Raw genomic sequence first — 22,740 nt, forward strand, 5'->3', positions numbered from 1 at the left:
ATACAAAGTAATTCAGTTAAGTTTGCATACATACGTATATGCCGTGAAGATATTATTAGACGATACGGTTACGGAGCGCAACTTGATATCGTTCATTTCCGAGAAAAGCCATGCGTGTTTTTAATAACTTTTTTTAAGAATTTCATCTCTAGACTCCACAAGGGTCCTCTAAGACAAGGATTTACTCCCGCGTAAAAAGTCTTACGCCGTTATGCATGACTCGTGCCAATATTACATTAAAAATCACATTATATTCTATGAAGGCAATGTACGCGCGCGAGAGAGGAATATCTAATATCTTTTCACAAAGAAGGCCCGCTATAAACTCGTCTCCTCTATTATTTCCCCGAGCTATAAAATCGATCTCGAAGATATTTCATAACGTCATCATGGAATATTGAGCCGTGTGCGATTAGAAAATTAATATTTGTTTTTTCATTTCATCGCGTGCATACCACGCAGGCTATGCCAGGCAATATGAATTTTCTTGCACAAATAAGAATATTTTAAAGATAAATTATGTATTCTCAAATATGAAATTGATTTTTCTTTAACAAGAATTTCATTGCCATGATACTTTATCTCGTAAAAACTTTTCAGGAATTATATTAAGTTCGGAAAATAAGTAAATAACAACGAAAATTCATTCTTTAAGTTAATAAAAGATTAATTATTTCTTAATAGAAGCTTTACAAAGATCTAGACTTACAAAAGTATTTACGATAAAAATACATACGTTGAAAAATCAAATGATAATATTTTTACAAGAAATTTCTTAAAAAATTTATTGGCAAAATATTCTTGAATCAATCTAGAATATTCTTTTTATACACAGTACTAACGTTTTGTTAATGGATTAACATATTAACAGTTACCACAAAAACGAGTGCCCATCGACTTCATTACAGAGACTGTCAAACTGATGTGCTTAAAGAGGACCGATTGATTACCTAACAGATTCGTGTGTATTCGATCCATTAAACCTTTCGTTAATTGAAATGTAATATTTGTACGTCCTAATAAAGGGAAAGGAGATTCGACTGCGTTTTGGCAAAATTGGTAGACTTTGATTTTCACAATTTATTAGTTGTTCACCTGCAATAGGCGCACAACGCATTTAATATCATAATGCAACTAATGTAATTTTGTGGTTTGAATCAGTAAAGTAGTCGCGCAAAGTAAAGGTCTTGATACATTGGCGTGTGTACACGCTGTTTATACTTTATTCACTATTATATAATGCCAAACGTCACTTTGTTGCGTCCATATATGTCGTGTAACACACGTTGTTCGCGCTAACTTCATCGGCAAGTTACATGTAACTTCGAAAACATCACGGCTGACGATAGGATTCGCTTTTGTGAGTCGAAACTGTACAGAAAACTTCAACTATACATATTTCATCGTAGTTTATTTGGCTCGTTATTTTTAAAAGCATCGTTACTCCTCTTTGAAGAAAATGTCATTAGTATTAATGAGCATATTCTGTTCAAATTATCTTCTCTGTCGACTGGATGCTCAGAATTTCTAGAATTACTTTTTATTCATTTTTTTATTCGCTAGAAGTTAGTTTTTAATATTCTAACAGAGAGTTTTGATAGCGCCGATTGCCGCCGACGGAGAATATCATTATCATAAAATTATTTTAGAATAATGGCATCCGCGTTTCATTTTGAAGCACGGCGCGCGTCAATCTCTCCAACGCTAACATAGTTACGGCATCTCTTTGAAAGACGATTATGCGGCGTGACTCCCTACACAGCTACGTACACGTGCATTCTATACTATGCTCGAAGGCCCGGCGTTGACGTTAGCGCACGTGCGCTACGCGTTACAAGTCGAGAACTAGATCGAGCAAGATAATTACGTTCGATATTTCGTAAGAGAATTACGCAAACAGGCCCGGCTGAAGCTTCCAGTTCGATGTTAAGGTCGCAAAGTGAAACGCAAGTTTCCCGAAAGGCAAGTTCTCCGAATCTTTCGAGAGAATAGTTACGTAACAATATCAGTGAAGAAGAATTTCGTCGCTATTAAAAAAAAATTATATATCGTTATTATAACCGTACAAATTACAATATTTGCGTTTCAATTTTGCAGTACCTTATTAAATTCTGACCTCTCAAATTTTTTTACATTTCGTGCTCGTTACCATTATTTCGGTATTTGTCTGCAACGATGTTACGGTTAGTTGGAAGATTTTATGTAAAGTCCGGATATCGCATTTCGCCAAAAAGGAATATTTCCCGCAAAATTTTCCGCTTCATAAATTACGCGACTGTACCACAAACATGGTGGAGCAATTTGCTTATTATTCTAGTCACGAATTGCGAGCAGAGCAAGCAAAAGGTTTCTTCGTTCTCCGTTTTGGATTCCACGCACGGAGAAATTTACGTCGATATCATTTTTTTATTAACTCGCGAAGCAAAATAATAAACAATAAATGTATAAATTGCTATACTATTTCATTCTAAATAATATCAATTTGATCATAATCAGATGTATATTACCTGCCATCTCACAGGATTATACTATTTAATTGTTTACTTCAGTTTATTCACCAATACGAACACATCGTTAATTAATTATAAATGCATTATCTCCGCAAGGAATTGTTCGTTTTTGCTACAAATGCCAAACGGTCATAAATATCAATTTCTGTAAACAGAGAAAAAATCGTTTATAAATCTTCGTAAAATCACTTGAGAGAAGTGTTTGCTGGCACTCCAAAAATAAAGAAAAGATTAAAAAAAAGTCAGACGAGAAAAGGAAGATCTGCACGCGCAATTATTCTGTAGGTATTAAAAAATGAAATGTTCGCATTAATTTCGCAAATTTATTCAGAATCTCAGAAAAGTTCTGTAAGCGGAAGGCCGAATTTCACCGCTTGTGTGAAGTCGAGCAAAAAGTGGCTTGCTAGTGCCCTGGCGCGCTCAGCAATATGAATAATTAACGTGTTCAACAAATTAACCCGTCGACGTTTAAATCCTCTAGTTCCGTAATTATTAATAAAGTAGATGCATTTTATATGCCATATATTTTATACTGACCTGAATAAACATGAGCTCACTTTTATGTTATTTGAATTTAACAATTATACTCGTATCATTACGGAAGAGATATCATTCCCGTAACGTAATGCTAAAGAATTTGTCATATTTATAAACTCAAAATTTTTGCTTTTATAATATATATAACAATTACTTTATACAAATTTATTATTAATCAAAATTTTGTTTGATTTGGGGAAATAACTGTCTCTAAAATTAATCGACCTAATTAATTCATGTGCCCGTGAAAATAACATTTTGATGAAACTGTCGAGACTGAATAAAACCGCGAAGGTATAGAAATCTTTTATCAATTTTCTTTTGACGCTACATTCTACAACCTTCCGATATTGGACGAACTGCTAATTTCCAGTAAATGGTGCGCACGTTATTGTGCAGATAGAAAGCCGATTTATACATTCCTTCGAAAGTTTTCATAACAAAGATAAAGGCTATAAAACACGGACATGATCTTTTCCGTGTACCTTCGCTTTTAGTTTCGCGATAAAGCTGCTTATTATTTAAAACGTTGCAAAGTGAGCTCTAAAACATCATGAATTTTAGTGAGCCGAGTGAATATGAAATTATGTGACATATTATTTTACACAAGTTCTCTAAAATAGAGTTTATTCTTTGTGAATAAACGATTCATACATGTAATATAATATTAGGTCTGTTTTTTATAGCTGAACTGGCTACACTAGTTCAGAGTTTATCTTTCTTCTTCCAATGTAGATAGAGAAAGATAAACTAGTGCAGCAGTTCAGCTATAAAAAACAGGCCTAGTAATCACTGCGAAAATTCGTTAAATAAAAGACAGTCGCGTTTTTATTTTCACATTATTCAAAAATATCTATTCTTTCGAGATCACGAACAATTGTTCATCGATTCGGTAGCCTTGAACCGTTCTATGTTATAATTCTCAGATAAAATTGTATTCATATATGCAAACTTATCGCGGATAGTAGAGAACATTTCTATTAAAGAAATGTCATTATTTTTATCTCGCGAAATTCGGCGGAAATGTCGACAGATGACGTTTGACGCCGACTAAGTGGTACTCTAGCGAATGTCGATATTTCTCGCGTCCCTTTCTACTATCCTCCTTGGAATGCGTGTTGTGTTATGTCAGTCTTCCCTGATAACCCGAGAAGTAGACCCCCCCTTACCATCGGAAGCCATTCCGTTCATTCTTCTACGAAAGTGAACGAAGAGAAATCTTGGCATGTTGGACTGATATGGGTCTCTAATAGTCAGTATTTCTATAGGTGAAGCCATATAGCGAATTATCTGTATCTCTTATCACTAAGCAATTTCACATCGCAAAAATCTCTTCGTTACATTTTAAGGAAATTATGACGGTCATTATTTTTATCATTATTATTATGATTTTTCTGTTAAAATTATGCTAAAATAATTATTTCCTACAAAACACATCTGTTATTACTTCATTTATTTTATTACTATTTGTCATTCATTTAATATGTAATCTTTTATGAGTGATTTTTCGACTCATTTTGTAATTTGCTTTTGTCGTGTCATCTATCTAAATTTTCTTGTTATATACCTTGTGATTTTCTCTTCGCGCGAAGCAAAAACATTATTTGATTTCCTGACATTTTGCATCAAAGAGAATACTGAAAGTAAAAGCAACCCATTAATACCGCAGCAAAGCTGCATACGCCTCAGTTGAGATGTTATTTCTAAAATGCAGTGGACCACCGGTATTTCTTTTCTCGCGTAATTTTCATCGCTCTAAAGAGGTGTAGAGTTTCCTTGAATGGGACGTCTTTTTTGTTACGTTGTGAGTTATATCGAATTAAGTAAGAATATTACATAGGAAAAATGCAAAACGATTATGATACGCAATCAAGATACGCAAACGGAAAATTTGTCTCTATTATTTAAATGAAATAATTCTCTCTATTACAGTCTCCTCTATTGTTTATAAGAAATATTATAAGAAAACGAAATAATACACTTGATGCACGTGCACAATCTATTTACCCCTTTGAATCGCATCGTCAGATCTCGTATTTACTCCTTTATGAACCACAAAGATCACGTGTAATCGATGAAAAACTTGACTTTCTATAACATCTTCAGCGAAGTGATTATCTTGGTTATGGCCCTCACGAGAGTCAATTATCATGATCTCAAACAATTCTCGATATCGGTCCCTCATACCTGCATGATGTGGATATTACGTTTGACCGACCACAAACACGGAGATTGAATTAATTGTCCTTTGCGAAGGTTCGCTGTCTCGATTATGGTTTATCCTATCCTCTATACGCATCCGACCTGTGAACGTTTCTCGTATAACTACTCGTCTGATCGAACAATATTGATTTAGCTCGCGATGCGGATTAAATTGAAGAATTCCTTCTCATTGTTCGTAATTGCAGATGTCTGGCTATCCGATCGCGCGGGACATCCAATTTAATATCTTCCGCCGTGATTCGAGAGTGATTTTTTGCGATTTCATTTTCCCCTCCGTTGCTTTAGATGTCGAAGTTAAATGCGAAATTAGATATGAATTGTATCTCGTTCCTCTGTGTTTCAGAGACTACGAGAGCAGCAATATCCTGGACAATTTACTATCCCGCATGGAGCAGTACGCCACGAATTTAGAGACGCTGGTGGAGGAACGCACGGCTGACTACCTCGAGGAGAAACGTAAATGCGAGGAACTTCTTTACCAGTTACTACCAAAGTAAGTTTTCGCGGAACGTGAATAAAACGGACTTCCCTTAGAAAGAACGAAAGAGATGTCGTTACATTTACCGCGAGCTTCCGCGGAGAATCCGTCTGAAGTACCTTCCTCATTTCGCGAGGAGTTATAAATATTTAAATAGCCGAATTATTTAGACACGGATAAATACGAGATCCCTAACTCGAAGAAACACAACATTTGAAATGTATTTCTTATATATATATATATATATATATTATATATATAGCACATATATTTGTTATACATTACATTACATTAGTAGATTCAAAATTTATTTTAATTTTTTTCGAAAGCTTTTATTACTATTAATAATTTTGTAATATTTGTTTAAAGAAATGCTTTTACTAACTTCAATCATTAAATTGCATATAAAATTTGAATTTCCCTCACAACTGGCTGTAATTAACTTTTTGTTTGCTTCCGTATGTACCACACATGCAGTACTATTTTTCCATCTGAATTATTATCTAAATTATTATCGGACTTTACTGTTAGAAACATACGGTAATTTAATCGGATATGAATCAGTCGGACATATATATAATATACAAATGTACGCAAGGATTCTTCCTATCGGATGAATATTAATCGCTAATTAATGCAAATGCAAGTAATAATAATCGAAATATACCAAATGCCTTTTACATCAAAGTGCGACAATGCGCCATGACGTAAATTAACGATTGAAAGAATCCTTTCGTGTTACAGACGACGTGAAATTGAATGGTGTGATATGGAAAATAGACAATCAGTCGAATCGAATGGCTTGCTCGCGCGACGAGCCGATAGATTATCGAAAGTTTAAAATAATTGTAAAATTGAAATTGATCTGAAAATAGTAAAGACTTGTCAGTGTGCATACAGAATGAGACGATAAGAAATCGGACGGAACGGAATGATTAGAGCGCCATTGAAGTCTAATCCGTAGAACTGCAACATGATTATTTAGTAGAAACTGAGTCGTCTTAATTCAAGATCGCGTAACGACAATTGGAGCAATGCACAATGTAAGAAGTTTCAAAATAATTTGTTGATCCGAGCAAATTCGTCGTGCATTGTGATTATCATGTTTTCATTACGACATGATAAAACAAAATTTTCTAAGTTTGCTTAAAAATTTACATATTTACTCGCGATAGAGTCTATTGAAAGCGACGATATCAACGCGGTAATAATCGACACCATTTCACTTGAGATCCTGGCAAAAAAAAAAGAGAACTGTATACAAATTGTACATATACCAAAAATGCTCGTTTAAACGAAACTACTTCGTTACAGTATGCGCGGTTAACATGTCTCGTATAACTTTTAGCGAGCAAGTAAATAAGCGAACGTTAATGAACTTTACGAAGATAAAAGGAAGAGCAAGGTGCGAGGGAAATTTGTTGAGAGCTTCAAAAACTTTATCACCGCTCGTGAGTGATAATTCTTTTGTCGAACGCCAGTGATGTAGTTAGTGCGCTATCGCGTCACACTTTATCAATATCACATCACGATACGGTGACATGACACGGTGACATGAAATTCTGAAACATCGATCTTTTTCGAGATGACAAAATTTCCAGGCACGTTAACAATATCTTATTATTTACTTCAACGCAATGATTTTTATTCCCATACGGAATTTCAAATTTGACATGAAAAATTAATTCCTTTAAGCGTAACATTTCATCAAATTATACGTCTGTATAAATATATGTTATAATATCTCTGCATACTGACTTTTTAATCTTGTAAAAGCAGCATATATGAATTAAAACTTTTTTAAAGTTTTCAAACCATTTTTCAAATTTAAAGGCTAATAGAAATGCCACTAGTTGCGCACATAGTTTTCCTTTAATTAACTTCTAGAAATTCAATTTTAAAATTTGTCGAATGTTTCTGATAAAAAAGTTAAATAAATTCCATGCAAAAAGGTTTATCAGGAAAAATATTATTACCTTTATATTTTTCTTTTAATAAAAAATTTTAAAATTTACATAAACTCATCAAGTTGTAAAAGTAAAAAATTCCCGAGCATACAAATTCCCTGTAGAGATCTCGTCATATTATGTCCCTCTAGAAATCGTCTGTTCTTTTTTTAATTGAGAAGTATAAATAAAAAATAAGCTGTAGCTCCTGCCTGATCTATGTGGAACACGTGTTGAATTCTTCTCATTACTTTTAAATTAAGTTATAGCTTGCTTTCTACTTTCCCTTAAATGTTTATTGCGCTAAGACGTATGTATATGATACATAAATGTATGTGATCGATATATTGAGCTCTGCAGGTCCGCTAAGCCGAAACGGCCGTTAGGAATCAGTCATCCCTCTGCGGGACTTGCGTCCCTTAAACTTCCTTTCCCCTTAACCGTCGTCTATGAAAGGCACGTGTTTGTTTATTTCTGCGAGCAGATCGGTGGCGTCGCAGTTGATCCTCGGGCAGAGCGTAATCGCCGAGACGTACGATCAAGTGACAATTTACTTCAGCGACATCGTGGGCTTCACGAGCCTGTCGGCCGAGAGCACGCCTCTGCAGGTGGTCGATCTGCTGAACGACCTCTACACGTGTTTCGACTCCATTATCGAGAACTTCGACGTTTACAAGGTAAGTATCGACCCGCTTTAAAGCGTATCCCGGGGACATAATATGTAGATGATTTAAAGCCTCGGTCGAAAGGGGGTGAATATTTTAACTGGGACGGCGAGAGTCACGGTGTCGGCTCTCATGAAATGGCGATAAACTTTCGCTCGCAATCCGCGTCCGATGGCGTCACACTCGCAATATCGCAAGTTCTATCCGGCGTAGTTTTATCGAAGCTGAACAAAGCGTTCATCGTTTCGACGAGTTTTTCTGTTTGCGAGAACCTGACTTCTTCTATTAAGAAACTTCGCCTTCATCACTGTCTCTCTCTTTCTCTTTCGCTTTCTCTCTCTTCCTCGCATTTTTCCAACAGTTCCGCCTTCGGGTAAAACGATCATCCGGAATAACGTATTGCTCAGCCAACACGTTGTATTTCTCATTGATCCAAACTCGGAGATCCCTCGATTCTATATTTACAAAGTGTTCCACGTGCCGTTTATTTGGAGCCTATCGCGAGATGTTCGACCCGCTAAGGCCAACGGGAGAAAGAGGCAAAGAGACAGGAGAGGGTGAAAGAAACACGGCAATTCCGGAGAACAAATCGCCCTTGATTTCTCGAGAGAGCGATTTTCTATGAAAATAACACGATTACCGCGCGTGGACTTGAATCTGAATTATTATGTAATATTCACGTGCAGGAAATGCGCCTAAGGAAAATTATAGACAGAATAGTGAGAATCACGTATAAAATATATGAATTTACCGTTACAATTAAAACTGTAAAACACATATGTATATATAAGCGTTGGATGTATAGTGACACGAATTCCATGGGATAAATTTGCGATAATGCGACATCTTGCCGAGCTTAAAGGGGACACTTTCACAAGATTATTTAATTAATATAATAGGAATAAAATTGTATTACCTAAGCGAGCACGAAACCGCACGGAATTTTTAACCGATAAAACGCCAGTATTTTAGTTAATTTCAGAAGTCTTTATAATTTTACAGTCTAAAAAGCACCTCTCGGTGCAGCGCAATATAGCCATATGATTACTCTGACTATGTACACCCATCCCCCTGCAAGTTTCGCTGAACTCCATTACTTTACTCTAATTACAGATTAAACTTTCCCTTTCTCCCTTGAACGTTCTCTTCTCTCTCTCTCTCTCTCTCTCTCTCTCTCTCTCTCCTCGCTTTTTAGAATATTGAATATCAAAATTAAATATAATCCTCTACTTACTATTCATACTCTTTCATATGTTTTAAATAATCATTACCGCGATTTATTTTTATAACAATAATTTTATATTATGAAGGTTTATTGAAAAATAAACTTCAGAAATTATAATTAATTTTCCATTAATATCACATCGCTTGCTAATTCACCAACGTACGTAACTTCTTTTTATAACTACCTATATTTATCGACAGGAAATATCATATCTTTTCAAACTGACATTTCGAGAAATAACATGTTTTTTGCTCGTCACATCTAGCTGCAACACTTTTGCTCATTTTTCAGTGTTTTGCGAACTACTTCTGCATTAAAATATATCTCACTTTTAATTCGTTTACTTCACTCCGGTGTTACGAACTTCTTAAAATCTTAACGTTCTTGTTAAATAGTGTTATTTATGTTTCTTTTTGCCCGACACCTTTTTCTCCTAATTAATCTATTTAACGGAAAATGTAATATAACGGGGATAGAAATAAATAATTTAACTAATAAAAATATTCTCATTAAAATAAACTAATTAAAATAAATAAAAATATTCTACGTAAAGATTTAACGCGTAAAAATGCTCTCTTCTGCTTCTTGAAACAAATAGTAATATTTAAATACACACAATACAAAAAAAATAATAATATTTGAATACGTACGTAATAATGTTATAATGTGCAACTTTAAAAAAAAAAACAAATTTTACATGAACATGCTTTTATACTATTTTTGTGATTTTTACCAACAACACATTTGGCATAGTTTCTCTCGATTCTTTCAGGTGGAAACGATAGGGGATGCTTACATGGTCGTATCGGGATTGCCGGTGAGAAATGGCATGAATCACGCTAGAGAAATTGCGAGGATGAGTTTAGCCCTCAGAGATACGGTAATGACATTCAGTATTCGACACAGACCAACCGAGCAATTAAAACTTCGTATCGGCATGCATTCTGGTGAGTCGACACTTTATCCTCCATCTTTTTCCGCCCGCGTAAAGCGAAACAAGATTAGTCCTGACGTAATTCTGGGCTCCGTGCCAGGATCGTATTGCGCATGGCCTACTATGTGTCTCTAATTTCTAATGTCAAGTCCCGAAGATAGATTGTGCATCTGCACCTATTGTTACTACAATTTGTGTTATTATGTTTAGCATTTGTTCTGCGCTAAAGAAATAATTTTTTTTACATCTTGATAAGTTTTCCGATGTTCAATTAAAGAGAATGGCTTACTCAACATGTTAAAGAATGGCGTTGTAAATCAAATTTACCTTTCGTGTTACAAAATCGATTGTATGTTGCAAAGGTCAAATATGCGAGCTGCAAATTGATATCGCGAGTAACAGGAATCAAATAGAAAAAAAACGCGGTACTATATTTCAAAATAATTCCTAGTGGGAATTTTTTTCTCGAGTTTACTTTAACAGAGTATTGAAAGTTCATTGAAAACGATATTCGATACGAGCGGAACTGATCCGGAAATGGTATTGTTGAAAAATCAGCAGCCCATCCGCCGTTACGAAAGAATGAATGATTGTATTTCTCGACTGAAGCCGTCTCGATTGAATCGTTTTTTCGGTTTTATTTCCATTAATTTTTAAATTCATGACACGATGGTCCTTAGACCATTACGTGACGAGAAACTCTATTTCCCGGAACACTAGCTCATCCCCATTTCTATCTCTCGCTAAAATTTTTCTCGGTGACATCAAGTGTCATGCGTATCCGAAGTGACATCCTTCAAGATCGCATAGAATTGTTAGATTACACCATTCCCGCGAGAAGAAACAGCTTAGCGTGATATATACGTCGAGAGGTTAGCTATAATTAGTAAAGTTAATTGCTTTTTAAATTAACTCGGAGTACGACGTCGCTTCTGCATCGTCTGACAAGAATGATTAACGTATTCGCGATTCGCGAAAATAATTACTTGTCAAATTTTTTATAATTATTTTTATAAAAATGGAGAATTAGCTTTTCCATTGAAAAACTGAAAGTGACGTTGGAGAAAAAAAACGAAATGTTTTTACGAAATTATTCTAAATGACATAAAATTATAGCTAAAAAAATATCTTTTATATGGAGAGAATCTTTTTGAAAATAGAAGCGCGAAAAATTATTTTTCTAAAGACATCCGAAAAACGAAAATGATTTCAGATATTTTCACAACTATTAAATCAATTATTTCCGTTGTTTTTCTCCGGAAGAAACGGTAATAAAAATAACATCAGCGTAAAACCGTTATAGTGTTGGACCGTACACGTGTTTCCTTGCAGGACCGTGCGTGGCCGGCGTGGTAGGTCTCAAGATGCCTAGATACTGCTTGTTCGGTGATACGGTCAACACAGCATCCAGGATGGAGAGTAACGGAGAAGGTAATTAACAGCTCAGTCATTCTCAGGGAAGGAAACGTTTTACGTCAAGGAGATGTAATAGGGAAAATGTGGAGGTAGAAAGTTATAGACACGAGCGGCAATTAAAGGGGAGTAAAGGTGTGGCGAGAGAGAGAGAGAGAGAAAGAGAGAGAGAGAGAGAGAGAGAAAGAGAGAAAGAGAGAGAGAGCAAGGTCGCCGCTTAAGAGAAAATCGACCTCTGCCTCAAGTGTTTCCATAGAGACCGTGGTTAGCTCGTTTTCAACCATGAGCGCAATCACAACTGTTGATTAGCCTTAATCATGTTAACTTGTCCGGTTAACGATTCCTGCGATCCATTAATAACGTATCTAGCGTGTTCACAGGTTATTACTATATTTGATATCACAAACATGATCAAATAGCGCCGGCGAATCGATTTTGGATTCAACTATTCATAATTTCAAACTTTGCCAATATTTCACGGGTCTAATGAGGTTCAATATGAAAAATAAAATTTCCTCTCGCAACCTCGTTTCGCTCTCGGACATCTCTCCTTTACAATTATCGACCGTATCGCGAGCGCGTTTTTCGAGCGTTTTCCTTTTTTTTTTTTTTTCACGGTCGACAAGGATCTCGATCTCGCGGCTCGACGGAACGACACGCAACGATGAAATTGATTGTGCACTGGATCTCGTTTGCTGACACGCTTACGAGGGCACGCACGAGTGTGCGGTATCGCTTAATGTTGCGCGTGGGTGGTTTTTCCCTCACAAGGACTTGGGTGCCGGCGTCCGTCGCTCGGCGTTGCGCGCGCGAGGCAAGGACGCACCGCAAGGCGCCACGCGGCTGTTTATCGAGTTTCTTCGTAGCTCGTTTTGTGCGTCGCGAGAATTATATCACGCACGTTAAAGTTTCCGCGTGATGGATTACGCTGAAAGGTTTCACGAATTTTCTTTTCTCTTCTTGTTCTTTTGATACGCTCCACTCTATTGGATACGCGTTCGAGAGTGAAATTGTGATATCTTAACGACTTCTCGCGATTTGTATTATCGTACGGGGCTATTGATATTGAATTACAACCGAGAACTTAGATTTTAACTTCGATGCTATCGATCAATTTTCTCGTAATCGAAATACCAAGAGACTTCGGGGAACTTTCGAAGTAGAACAAGAATAAAGACAAAAGACCTTTTAAAGACTATGGTTTTGTAAAGCAATTAAATAATACTTTACTCGTAATCTCTCTACTTTCTTTACTGTTAACCTTTCTGTAGAAGGAAAATAAAGAGCTTTTTAAAGATTACTTTTGGAAAAGCACAGTCTATGAATAATATATAATTTTTTATTTACTTTAAACTCACTTTCAGTTTCAATTTTAATAATCTTTACATTCTAGACTTTTAATAATGTGTTTAACCTATAAAGTATTCAATATTGAATGTTTCAAAATTACAACGGATAACTTACTATTCCGGACATATTGCTTTTTGTCCAGTTTAAATTAAAATTTAAAAGCAAGATCGTAAAATTCCTATGGCATTTTCCATATCCAAAGAATTAACATATAAAAACTGTAAATGTCATGTTTAATAGAAAGTTATTTTAAGAGACATCTTTATGATTTATATTTATAATTGTTAATATTAAAAAATGTATCAAGTAAAATCACAAGCAAATGAAATGAGGACGAAATATTATATTTTAAAACGCAAACGGTTTAATGATTATACTTTAATTAGAGAGGCACTGACATTATTTAGTTGAGAAGCTGAAAGTTTGACGCAATGTTTACATAAAGCCTGGCACAATTAAAGCACTGCGTGATTATCGCGAAACATGTTTTAACATTGCATATTGTATACATTCACATACACGTACGCGATATGTGATTTTGCATACATAACGAAAGACTTTCAATTCTTAGCTTTTCCCACACCTTTCAAAATAAATTCAACGAAAGCATGATAAATTGTAGAAAAAAAAAAGATAATAGCAAGCATGCGTTCTCACGGCTTTTAATCCACGAATAATTATTAATTCTTTATAACCGCGTATAAAATTTCTACCAATTCTTATTAAAATAACATCGATTATTTTTACTACGCAGAGACAGAAGGATGTAGAAATTGTCAACAATGTTCGACAAGAAATAACGTGAGAAAAGAACAATGCATCCTGTCGATTATTCCTGTCAATATAAACTTTTCATATCTCGATATTCTTGTAAATTATGTCAATATATCTCGCATTTTATTATACTGTCAATAAATTTTAAAATTTTTTACTTTTTATATGACATATTAAAAATTTAATATTTCCAATATTAAATTTTTAATACAACTGAGAGATAAATAGAAGTAACTCTGAAACAATTATATCTGCAATAAAATATTTATCAGATCTCATATCATTCATTCTATTATGATTTAAGTAATTTAAAGTTTATTTATCAATAAATAAAATGGATGGATTGGCTACGAAAGATTGAAATATATTGGCGCGTCATAAAAAACAATTAATAACCGCATACGCGTTTTCCTTTAGTAAATTAGTTGATAAATATAAATTGTTTTGTTTTTTCATTACGCTTATGATATACATGATACATATTAAAAATATCTCTAAAAATTGCTTTATTGCACGAATTTATATATTTAACCCCGAAAAGAGACCACAAACGCAAGCCTTAAATTTCATTTTACAAAATATTTGAGAAAAAAGAGAGGAATAAAAAATATATTTAAATTGGAATAATTTTCATTACTACATATATTTTACAGAAATTAATTTATTTCAGAAATATAAAAATAATCTAATTTTCATCATTCGTAAAATATGAGCATGTGGAAATAAAATTAACTAGAAATTTTATATTTTCAAGAATGTCAGCTTTTTACTTATTAAATGTTATATAACTTTTTCTTTTTTTCACTCTATTTCTATTATATTAAAAAATTTAATCTATTAAAATATATTTGATACTGAAATTAAAATGTAACATTGTCTCATTGTGGTTCCCTATTGAATCTTCTAAAAATCTCTTGTCAGTATGGATTGTTTGACAAAAAACATAAAAAATTATAATATTTTTACTAAAGCCAGAAACAGTTTGTTTTTTTATTCCTCTGTTTATCATTCTTTTTACCAAATATTCTAACAAAAGAAACGTCTCTTATTACTTTTTTATTTTTATGAAAGCGAAATTAAATTTCCTGTAAATTTCATGCATCTTGCAATTAATATTTTGTTGCACAACAAGATATTGTATTAGTAAGTAATCAAACTGATTAATAATGCATTATTAATAGTGAGCTCTATGTTATGAGCGTTATGTTTCTATAAATATGCATCCTCGCAAACATAATAATTCAACGGACGTGGTTATACATGTTTCAGGGTTAAATATCAAACAGATACTAATCAATCAGAACTCATCTCTTCAAAGCAATGGATTCACATATGTGAAAGATACAGTATTATTCATAATAATTACAGATCCATTTCATCGCCAATCTCGCCATAAAAGAATATAATTTGACACGTACGATACGTAGTAGCCGTAGTAGCGGAGTTGTTACTCTATGTTGATCTGCAAAATACAAATAGATTCAAATTATAATACAGCATGTCAAAATAATTACTTTTTCAAAAAAGCAATCTTTGCGTTTTATCAAATTTTAATTCGTCATTTTTAAAGAGACATTTCATAAAATTGAGAATTTATAATTTCCAAAAGAAATTCTTTTGTTTTTTAAGCACATACTCGCTTTCGTAAAATTTCGTAATATAAAAAAAAAGTTTTCTTTATTTTTACGTAAATTACTCAGGCATAAATAATTTTAAAATATTTCAAGTCACATATTAATAACATAATTAATTCTGTACGAATAATATATTATATATAAATATTTATATATAAATATATATATAGATAATAAATTACTCACTTCTCGGTTGCTCCGCCGACGCTCGATGCCTCCCAGGCCTCCACCTCCTCTCCGTTCGTCGTCGCTTCCTTATGACGCTCGCACACATTCACACTCGCGGAAGTACGATTAATTAGGCACGAACCAATGTGCCATTGTGCGGCACTCCCCCGTTATAGTCACACGCGACACGCACTTATCGAGACGAGTGAATAACGCGAAAAGGGCACACGGGGCACACGAAACTACGATCCACTCGGACTCGCGGCGTCGCGCAATATGGCGTCGTGATGGACGCCGAAGATCGCAATCGCAACTAACTTCACGACACCCGCCGCGGCAGCCGGCAACGTCCGCTCCAGTCCGCTCTATGCCTTCAGCGTGTGTACTCGCACGAATCTTTTTCGCGCTTTGAACAACAAACCGTTCGCGACATTCGAGCCTTTCAAATTGTGCGGAGATACACATATAGATGTTAATTAGCGATATACGTCCCATCCGGCTTTCTAATTATCCCAATTATTTCAGGGCTCTAATTATTCCGATTACTCCAAGCTCGTGTATTCTCGCGCCCCGAAAACAATTACACATTCAAAATCGGCGGAGTAATTGCTGCTCCTCCGTAAAATGTCGCGATTTTTAATTCCGATCCCCCATCGTTTCGAATTCCATCTCGATTGAATATGCGCTTTGATTATAAGAGATAGCCTTTGATAATAGATAACAGATCGCTTTGATACGTTCGTGTGACTTTAATCACGATAATTAATTAATAGCGCGCGCGCTGAAAATTGCTAACCGACCGCGGGGGAACGCTCGCGTTTTTTACTCCGACCTGCCGAGGTCGCGTTTCGAGAAGTAATAACCTCTACGCGGTCGAAGGACATTCGAGGAACGCGCAGCGCACTATCAGCGTTACATTGCGTCCTTTATCGTTCGTTTACCTTTATCGTTCATTAAACGTGAAACAGGAACAGAGTGATGCTACACCTAACACCGATATCTTAGCGTGCCCCCGGGCGCGACCTCCGACACGGCTGCTCGACGCACAAAGCGACCGTTGCTTACCGACGAGTCTCGCCGTGCGAACGACAACATGCGACGACGCGACGCAAACACAACAACAACCGTACGTTGCAAGTTTCGAAAATCGGTCAATTCGTTGCCGCGAAATATCTAATGCAGAGAGCACGCAGGTCTGTCCAACACTACTCGCGAGCTGAATGCTTCCTCTTCATCGTCTCGTTGAGCGAGACAGAGAGAAAAAGAGAACGGACGTTAGAGCTTTGCCCGGCGGGCAGCGACTGGAGTGGCTAGCTCCAGCGTCTATTCAAGGGTGTCCGTAGGGGGAGCGGCAAGAGGGGGCGTTTGCCCCCCCTGGAATCAGACGAGCACAAAAAAGTTTAGAATTTGCTCTCCCGTTTTCACTAACAATAAATATGTTTGTCAAATGTGAGAGAGCTTAAGTACGACACGTTGTATAAATTTGAAATTATGTACCTATAATGCTAATTCTAAAAATTTGGATCATGCCCCCCTGTAGGAAAAATCCTGCGGACACCTTTGCGTCTATTCCGTTTCGTTTTCTCTCCGTCTCGCTCGACGATCGATGGAGAGACGACGGAGAGGAGAAGTGAGGAAGCGTTTAAGCTCGTCGGACAGGCCTGATCTGACGCATAATAAAATACACCGAATGCTCTTGTGCGTTCCCCGTATTTCAAATTAATTATTAACCAAAGCGATCGATCTGGCACTCTCTTAAATTATTTTATCCGACGATTCGCGTATTGTTCCACGCTTTTCGAATCCAAGTATTTGTTCAAAGAATCGTCGAGCTGTCGGAGCGATGAAATAATAATTTGTAATTCCCTATCGCTTCTCGATTTACAGATTATTCTAATTATTTTAAACGAACGAACCGTGCGAAACAACTGCGCCGATAGACATAACCATCGCCACGTTATCCTCCAAGTTTTCAATCTCAAAAGAGATTGATCGTTCGTGCAAATGACTATTAATCATAATAATGATTGCGTTTTCGGATAGGCATTTGTCGCGATCGTCTCTCGAAAAGTAATGCTGACAACACAGCGGGTGCCGACGGCGCGCGTCCTACCGAGCGTGCGAACGATAGATTTGTTTACGTTGCGGCACGCTGGCCTGTTACGCCGTAGAAAATAAACATCGTCGCGTGCCGGGAATCGTGCGCCTCGCCGGTTAAAATATTAAACTCTTTCAAATAATTCAACGTGTCATAACACATACAAGTTTTTTTTCTCTTTTGAATTGATTTCATCGAATGGACTGTTATTGCAAATTTTATTCTTTGTTTCACGGAATAACGTCGCTTAGAATAACGATGAATTGAAGTACAAATATTGTTATTGGAATAATTAACTCGTCGACCATACAATTTGAATAACACATATAGATATTTGCCCTGAGTATTATTAATAACAAATTTTAAATGTTGCATATAAATTATTTAATTCTTTTCCGGAATTAAAGTTTGAACAATTGAATTAATCCATTTCTAAAAGGAATTATTAAATCAAATTTTTATTTGGAAAATAAGATTTATTCCTGTTTAAATAAAATATAGGACAAAATGAAGACATTTAATTAAAAGTAGTTTTTCTAACTTCTCTAATTAAAATGAAATGTTATTTAGATTTTTGAAAATTTCGAATTTCAACGTTTAAAGTTTTGTGTGTCAAATTTTCGGATTTAATTTAATTTTATCGAACGTTAAATTGATCGATTATATTATAGAGCAACACGTTCTATTAAAAGCGATATATATCGCTCTTGAATGCCGCTGAATACGTATACTTAATTAACGTCCCATCAATGCGATAGAGAATATTTATTATACGAAATAATTGGCATATTGTATAGCGTAATTAATCGGTGATGTTATGTAACTGATTTAGAGTGAAGGACTAGTCTCGCTACTATATTGATCTTCTCGCAGCAGCCTCGCCTGTTCTCTCTTTTCCTGAAGGAAACGCAATCAAGTCGCTTTAGAAATAGGGCACATCATACGAAAATTGCGTACATCGGATTAGCATATTTGCGATCGCTCGCTCTGGCCATCGGCCGTGCTGTAATTGAACTTGCACATCCAGTCGACGACGACGGAAGTTCCGATCAGCGCGCAGTAACTTTATTATCGGTTTAAATTCCATTAAAAGTTTCCCCCGTGTACTACCGGTACGAGAAGATGTGATAGCGCCGATTTGTTCGTGTTTAGTTTAGATCACGCGAATTCTCGGTGCCGTAAGTCGATTTGTTCCTCACGTTTCTCATCTTACATCTTTCAACGACATTTCGTAATTTTCAAACTGCAAGAAATTTTATCATCCTTCTTATATGTGTTTTTTGCTACAATCAAAACGGTTATTTGAAAAATAACATATAAAACGTTCAAACGTAAACTTCGGAGAAAGAATGAAGAGTTAGTTTATATATCGCTGAGCAATTTACTTTCTTTAGCCGTGAGATTAAATCACTTTGTCACATGGTATTTATATAAAAATTTATGGAGGGAAAATTTTTTTTAAAGTTCCATACTTTATTTTTAAACTATATAATTAGTAGGAAAAAATGCGAGATAAGTTTAGCCTTTACATTTTTCTAAATAACACACGTGCCTCATGTCTTCCGACGAAAGGAAAGGAAATTGACAGTGTCGAGTTGGTCCAACAAGTTAGATCAAGGTCGCCAATCCATCTCATCCGACACAAAAAAAGGTCGCGAGCGGTTCACCGAAAAGAATCTGCTTCTTGCGAATTTCATCGAGCCCATGTCAAACGCGCGTGTAGCTCCGGTGACAGCAAGAAGTTAATTGGTAGTCAAGAACACGGAGTTTACGTGTCAGAGGGCTTTAAATTCCCCGGTCCTCCTTATGCGTCGCCTTGATGCCACTCGTCGGAGCGTCAAAATAAATCGTGCCACTTCTGTAAAGGTCACGTTAGATCGAGAAAATTAATGGAAGGAACCGACTAAGACAACAACTCGCACTATCGTCATTTAGCAAAGTGACACTTCGCGCTTCTCGTCGCATAATTATTAATGCAGTTTTTCCGAGCGAATAATTTATTGCGCTTCTCATCGCGTCACGAGATAAATAGTATTTCCATTTATCGAACGGATCATTTATTGCGTATCGCAAAATTGCAATATTTTTATTCCTTGTAGATGGGAAAAATAATATGTTGTTTCGTCTACCCACGTACGCACACGTGCGTGTCAACGTCCAATTCGTGTTTAATTAGAAAATAATAACTGGAGCAAGTCCAAAGTTAAAAAGAAGTTTTATATCTATATTATTCTCTAAAACTTTTTTTTATTTTAGAAAGGTTTTTTTCCTAATTTTTTTATTATTCGGAAATCATCGATCTCTCTCAACATTTACAAATATAAAGAGAAACGACCCCGAAGAGAATATCTGACATTCAAATATTATTGTGATTTTTAAATGCTCTGTAGTTGTAATTTAATAGCATAGAAAATAACAAGGGAGCAATCGCGCGAATGTAACAAAGATACATTCGCGGATACATCATTGTGCGCCGCGGCGCACGTACAATTGTGTTGAAACTACATTTAGTCTGTAAAGTGCGCTACTCACCGGAAGCGACCGGTTCAAAGCGAGCTTATTCGTGTGAAGCTTTGTTACTTCGAAAACTCTCTTTTGCGTGAATTTCAGTCTAACAATTAAAAAAAATTTTTTGTCACGTCCCCGCCGGTCGCTAAATGTCACATTTTAATATTTGAAACAGTTTACGGAAAAAGAGCACAGCGTGCTCTCTCACCGGAATTAATTTTAAGCGTGGGATCGAAATAATAATAATATTAATAATCAAGTCCAATATTATCTTCAGGTTACAGGATACCTAAAACTAAAAACAAAATACATATAAAAATAATACGTGTACTATACGTTTAAAATTTTAAAGGATAGTCGAGAGATGTTATTTTATATTTTCTATAACGCTCTGCGTGGGAATAAACGTCATTCAAAGATATTACAAAATGTCTTGATAATTATGTAAAGTCGATTTTGATAATTATATAAAAGTCATAGTGCATGACAAAAGACAACGTTTAGCCATTGTCTCTCGCGTTATTCTTTAGTCGGTTTTATTTTGCGGAATAATTTCATATCAAAGGAGCGCCGTTCTAAATTAGCGCTGTGAGAGGATTATAGGATGCGCGTAAAAGAAGTCGTTTTCCTTTTTCTGCGACAGCTTTGAAGATCCATGTCAGCCCAAAGACGAAGGAAATCCTGGATACCTTTGGCACATTCGAACTCGTCTGCAGAGGAGAAGTCATATTAAAGGTAAGCTCTCGTCGACATGCGGTTTTCCCTCAATTTCGAGCCAAGATCGAGACACGCTCCTGTCTGCTTCGCCTTTCATCTCGCAAACTCAACTGTCGCTTCTTTCCTCGAGGTCAAAAAGAGAAAAACCCCCCGCGAATCGGGCGAGATTGTCAAGTGATTTCTCATGGCGGAGATGTTAACAAAGAGAATGACCATTGCGCAAATTCATTCTTGAATCTCGTCTCGTAGATTGCGACATGTAATGCGAACCTTTTTGCCCCCGTACAGCCTTTTTGCCTTGTACAGTCTTTTGAAAGTTAATCTTCATGTTTGCAATTTAACGGAGGACATCTACATCCGCGCAGTGAAACGTCCTATTGCTAATGACAAGATGACTAGCAAATTTTTTTCTAAACTAGTTATTTGAAATATCTCCTTAATTTATCGCTATAAACTAAATAATCAGCTTTAATATTTCGTATTTAATGTAAGTTTATCTCGCCTCGTGTTACGTCGCAATTTTTACTGGAATAGCATCAAGGGATGAGATCTTTTTTTCTCAATTTAATTCAGACGTTACCGGCTACCGTTCTATTTGAACGTGTAACGCGTAAACAACGGCCCTTCGACTCGAGGGACACGGCATTTCCAACTTCGACGAATTCGCATTTGCAACTCCTGAAGGATTATGAGTTGCAGATTGAGTTGCAGTCATGTCCGGCGGTTTAGGTTCCATATGTGCATTTCTCTCGTTACATATTCAGATGTGCTCTCTACCATAGCCGAGCGCGTTATGTTCTCTTGCTTAACACACATGCATCGCGTGCATCGCGCGGCTGCCGGCCGTTTATCCGCAAGTGCGATCTGTCTCCGTTTTCCCGGAAGAGAGTAATTCCCGGCTGGCGGCACTCAATTTCGGCGTCGCCGAAATTACAGTCGTTCATCCCGGTGCGTCACCGTTGTCCGAGTGATAAACCGGATGGCACGACAGGAACGCGTCGCGATTCCGAGACCGCAAGTCCTGATATTACGGGGATTGTCAATATACTCCGCGCGCGAACGACGATAATAAGCGACTGCCGCTATATACAGCTACAGATCTCCATTTATTTGCGAGCCGATCGATTTGCCGTGGACGCACGATCGTAAACATCGTCGAGTCGTCGGTCGATTAAGTACACTTTCTTGAATGATGGACGAAGGCGTCCACGGAGGGACATTGGATCGTTTACAGTACAATTCGGGTCAAAGTTCAGCGGTCGCGGGCGCTGAGCTCGCCAGCGGATTCGCGCGCGCATTCGCGTATAACTACGCGGCGGTATGCAGTTAATTAGTAAGATAGCGCCGGTGGAAATACGCTCGGCAATTCGCGCATACGTAGTAGTATACCGGGGCTACCGACCGAGGGATTAAAATTCAGGTACCTCGCGTATCGCGCGCCGGCCGGGGCTATTGTAATACACGCTGCCGCTTACTTGAATATTCCACGAACGTGCCTGGCGTTAAACGCATTTGCTGATAGCTATCGCGTAACGAAGCGATACAATAGTTTCACCTTTG

General features: G+C 36.4%; 1 protein-coding gene across 6 annotated transcripts in view; it reads left to right on the forward strand.

The window, feature by feature from the left end:
• Window positions 1–22,740, forward strand: part of LOC105453221 (atrial natriuretic peptide receptor 1-like) — a 97,813-nt gene that overhangs the window by 72,002 nt on the left and 3,071 nt on the right. For all 6 annotated transcript variants that reach the window (XM_011694986.1, XM_011694987.1, XM_011694985.1 and 3 more), the window contains 5 exons: window positions 5,614–5,763; window positions 8,179–8,371; window positions 10,357–10,531; window positions 11,851–11,949; window positions 21,107–21,198. In XM_011694986.1, coding sequence (XP_011693288.1) covers window positions 5,614–5,763; window positions 8,179–8,371; window positions 10,357–10,531; window positions 11,851–11,949; window positions 21,107–21,198 — 709 coding nt within the window. The remainder of the gene's footprint in view (window positions 1–5,613; window positions 5,764–8,178; window positions 8,372–10,356; window positions 10,532–11,850; window positions 11,950–21,106; window positions 21,199–22,740) is intronic.

Source organism: Wasmannia auropunctata, unplaced genomic scaffold (genome assembly GCF_000956235.1).
Source record: "Wasmannia auropunctata unplaced genomic scaffold, wasmannia.A_1.0 LD336001.1, whole genome shotgun sequence".
Taxonomy (NCBI): domain Eukaryota; kingdom Metazoa; phylum Arthropoda; class Insecta; order Hymenoptera; family Formicidae; genus Wasmannia; species Wasmannia auropunctata.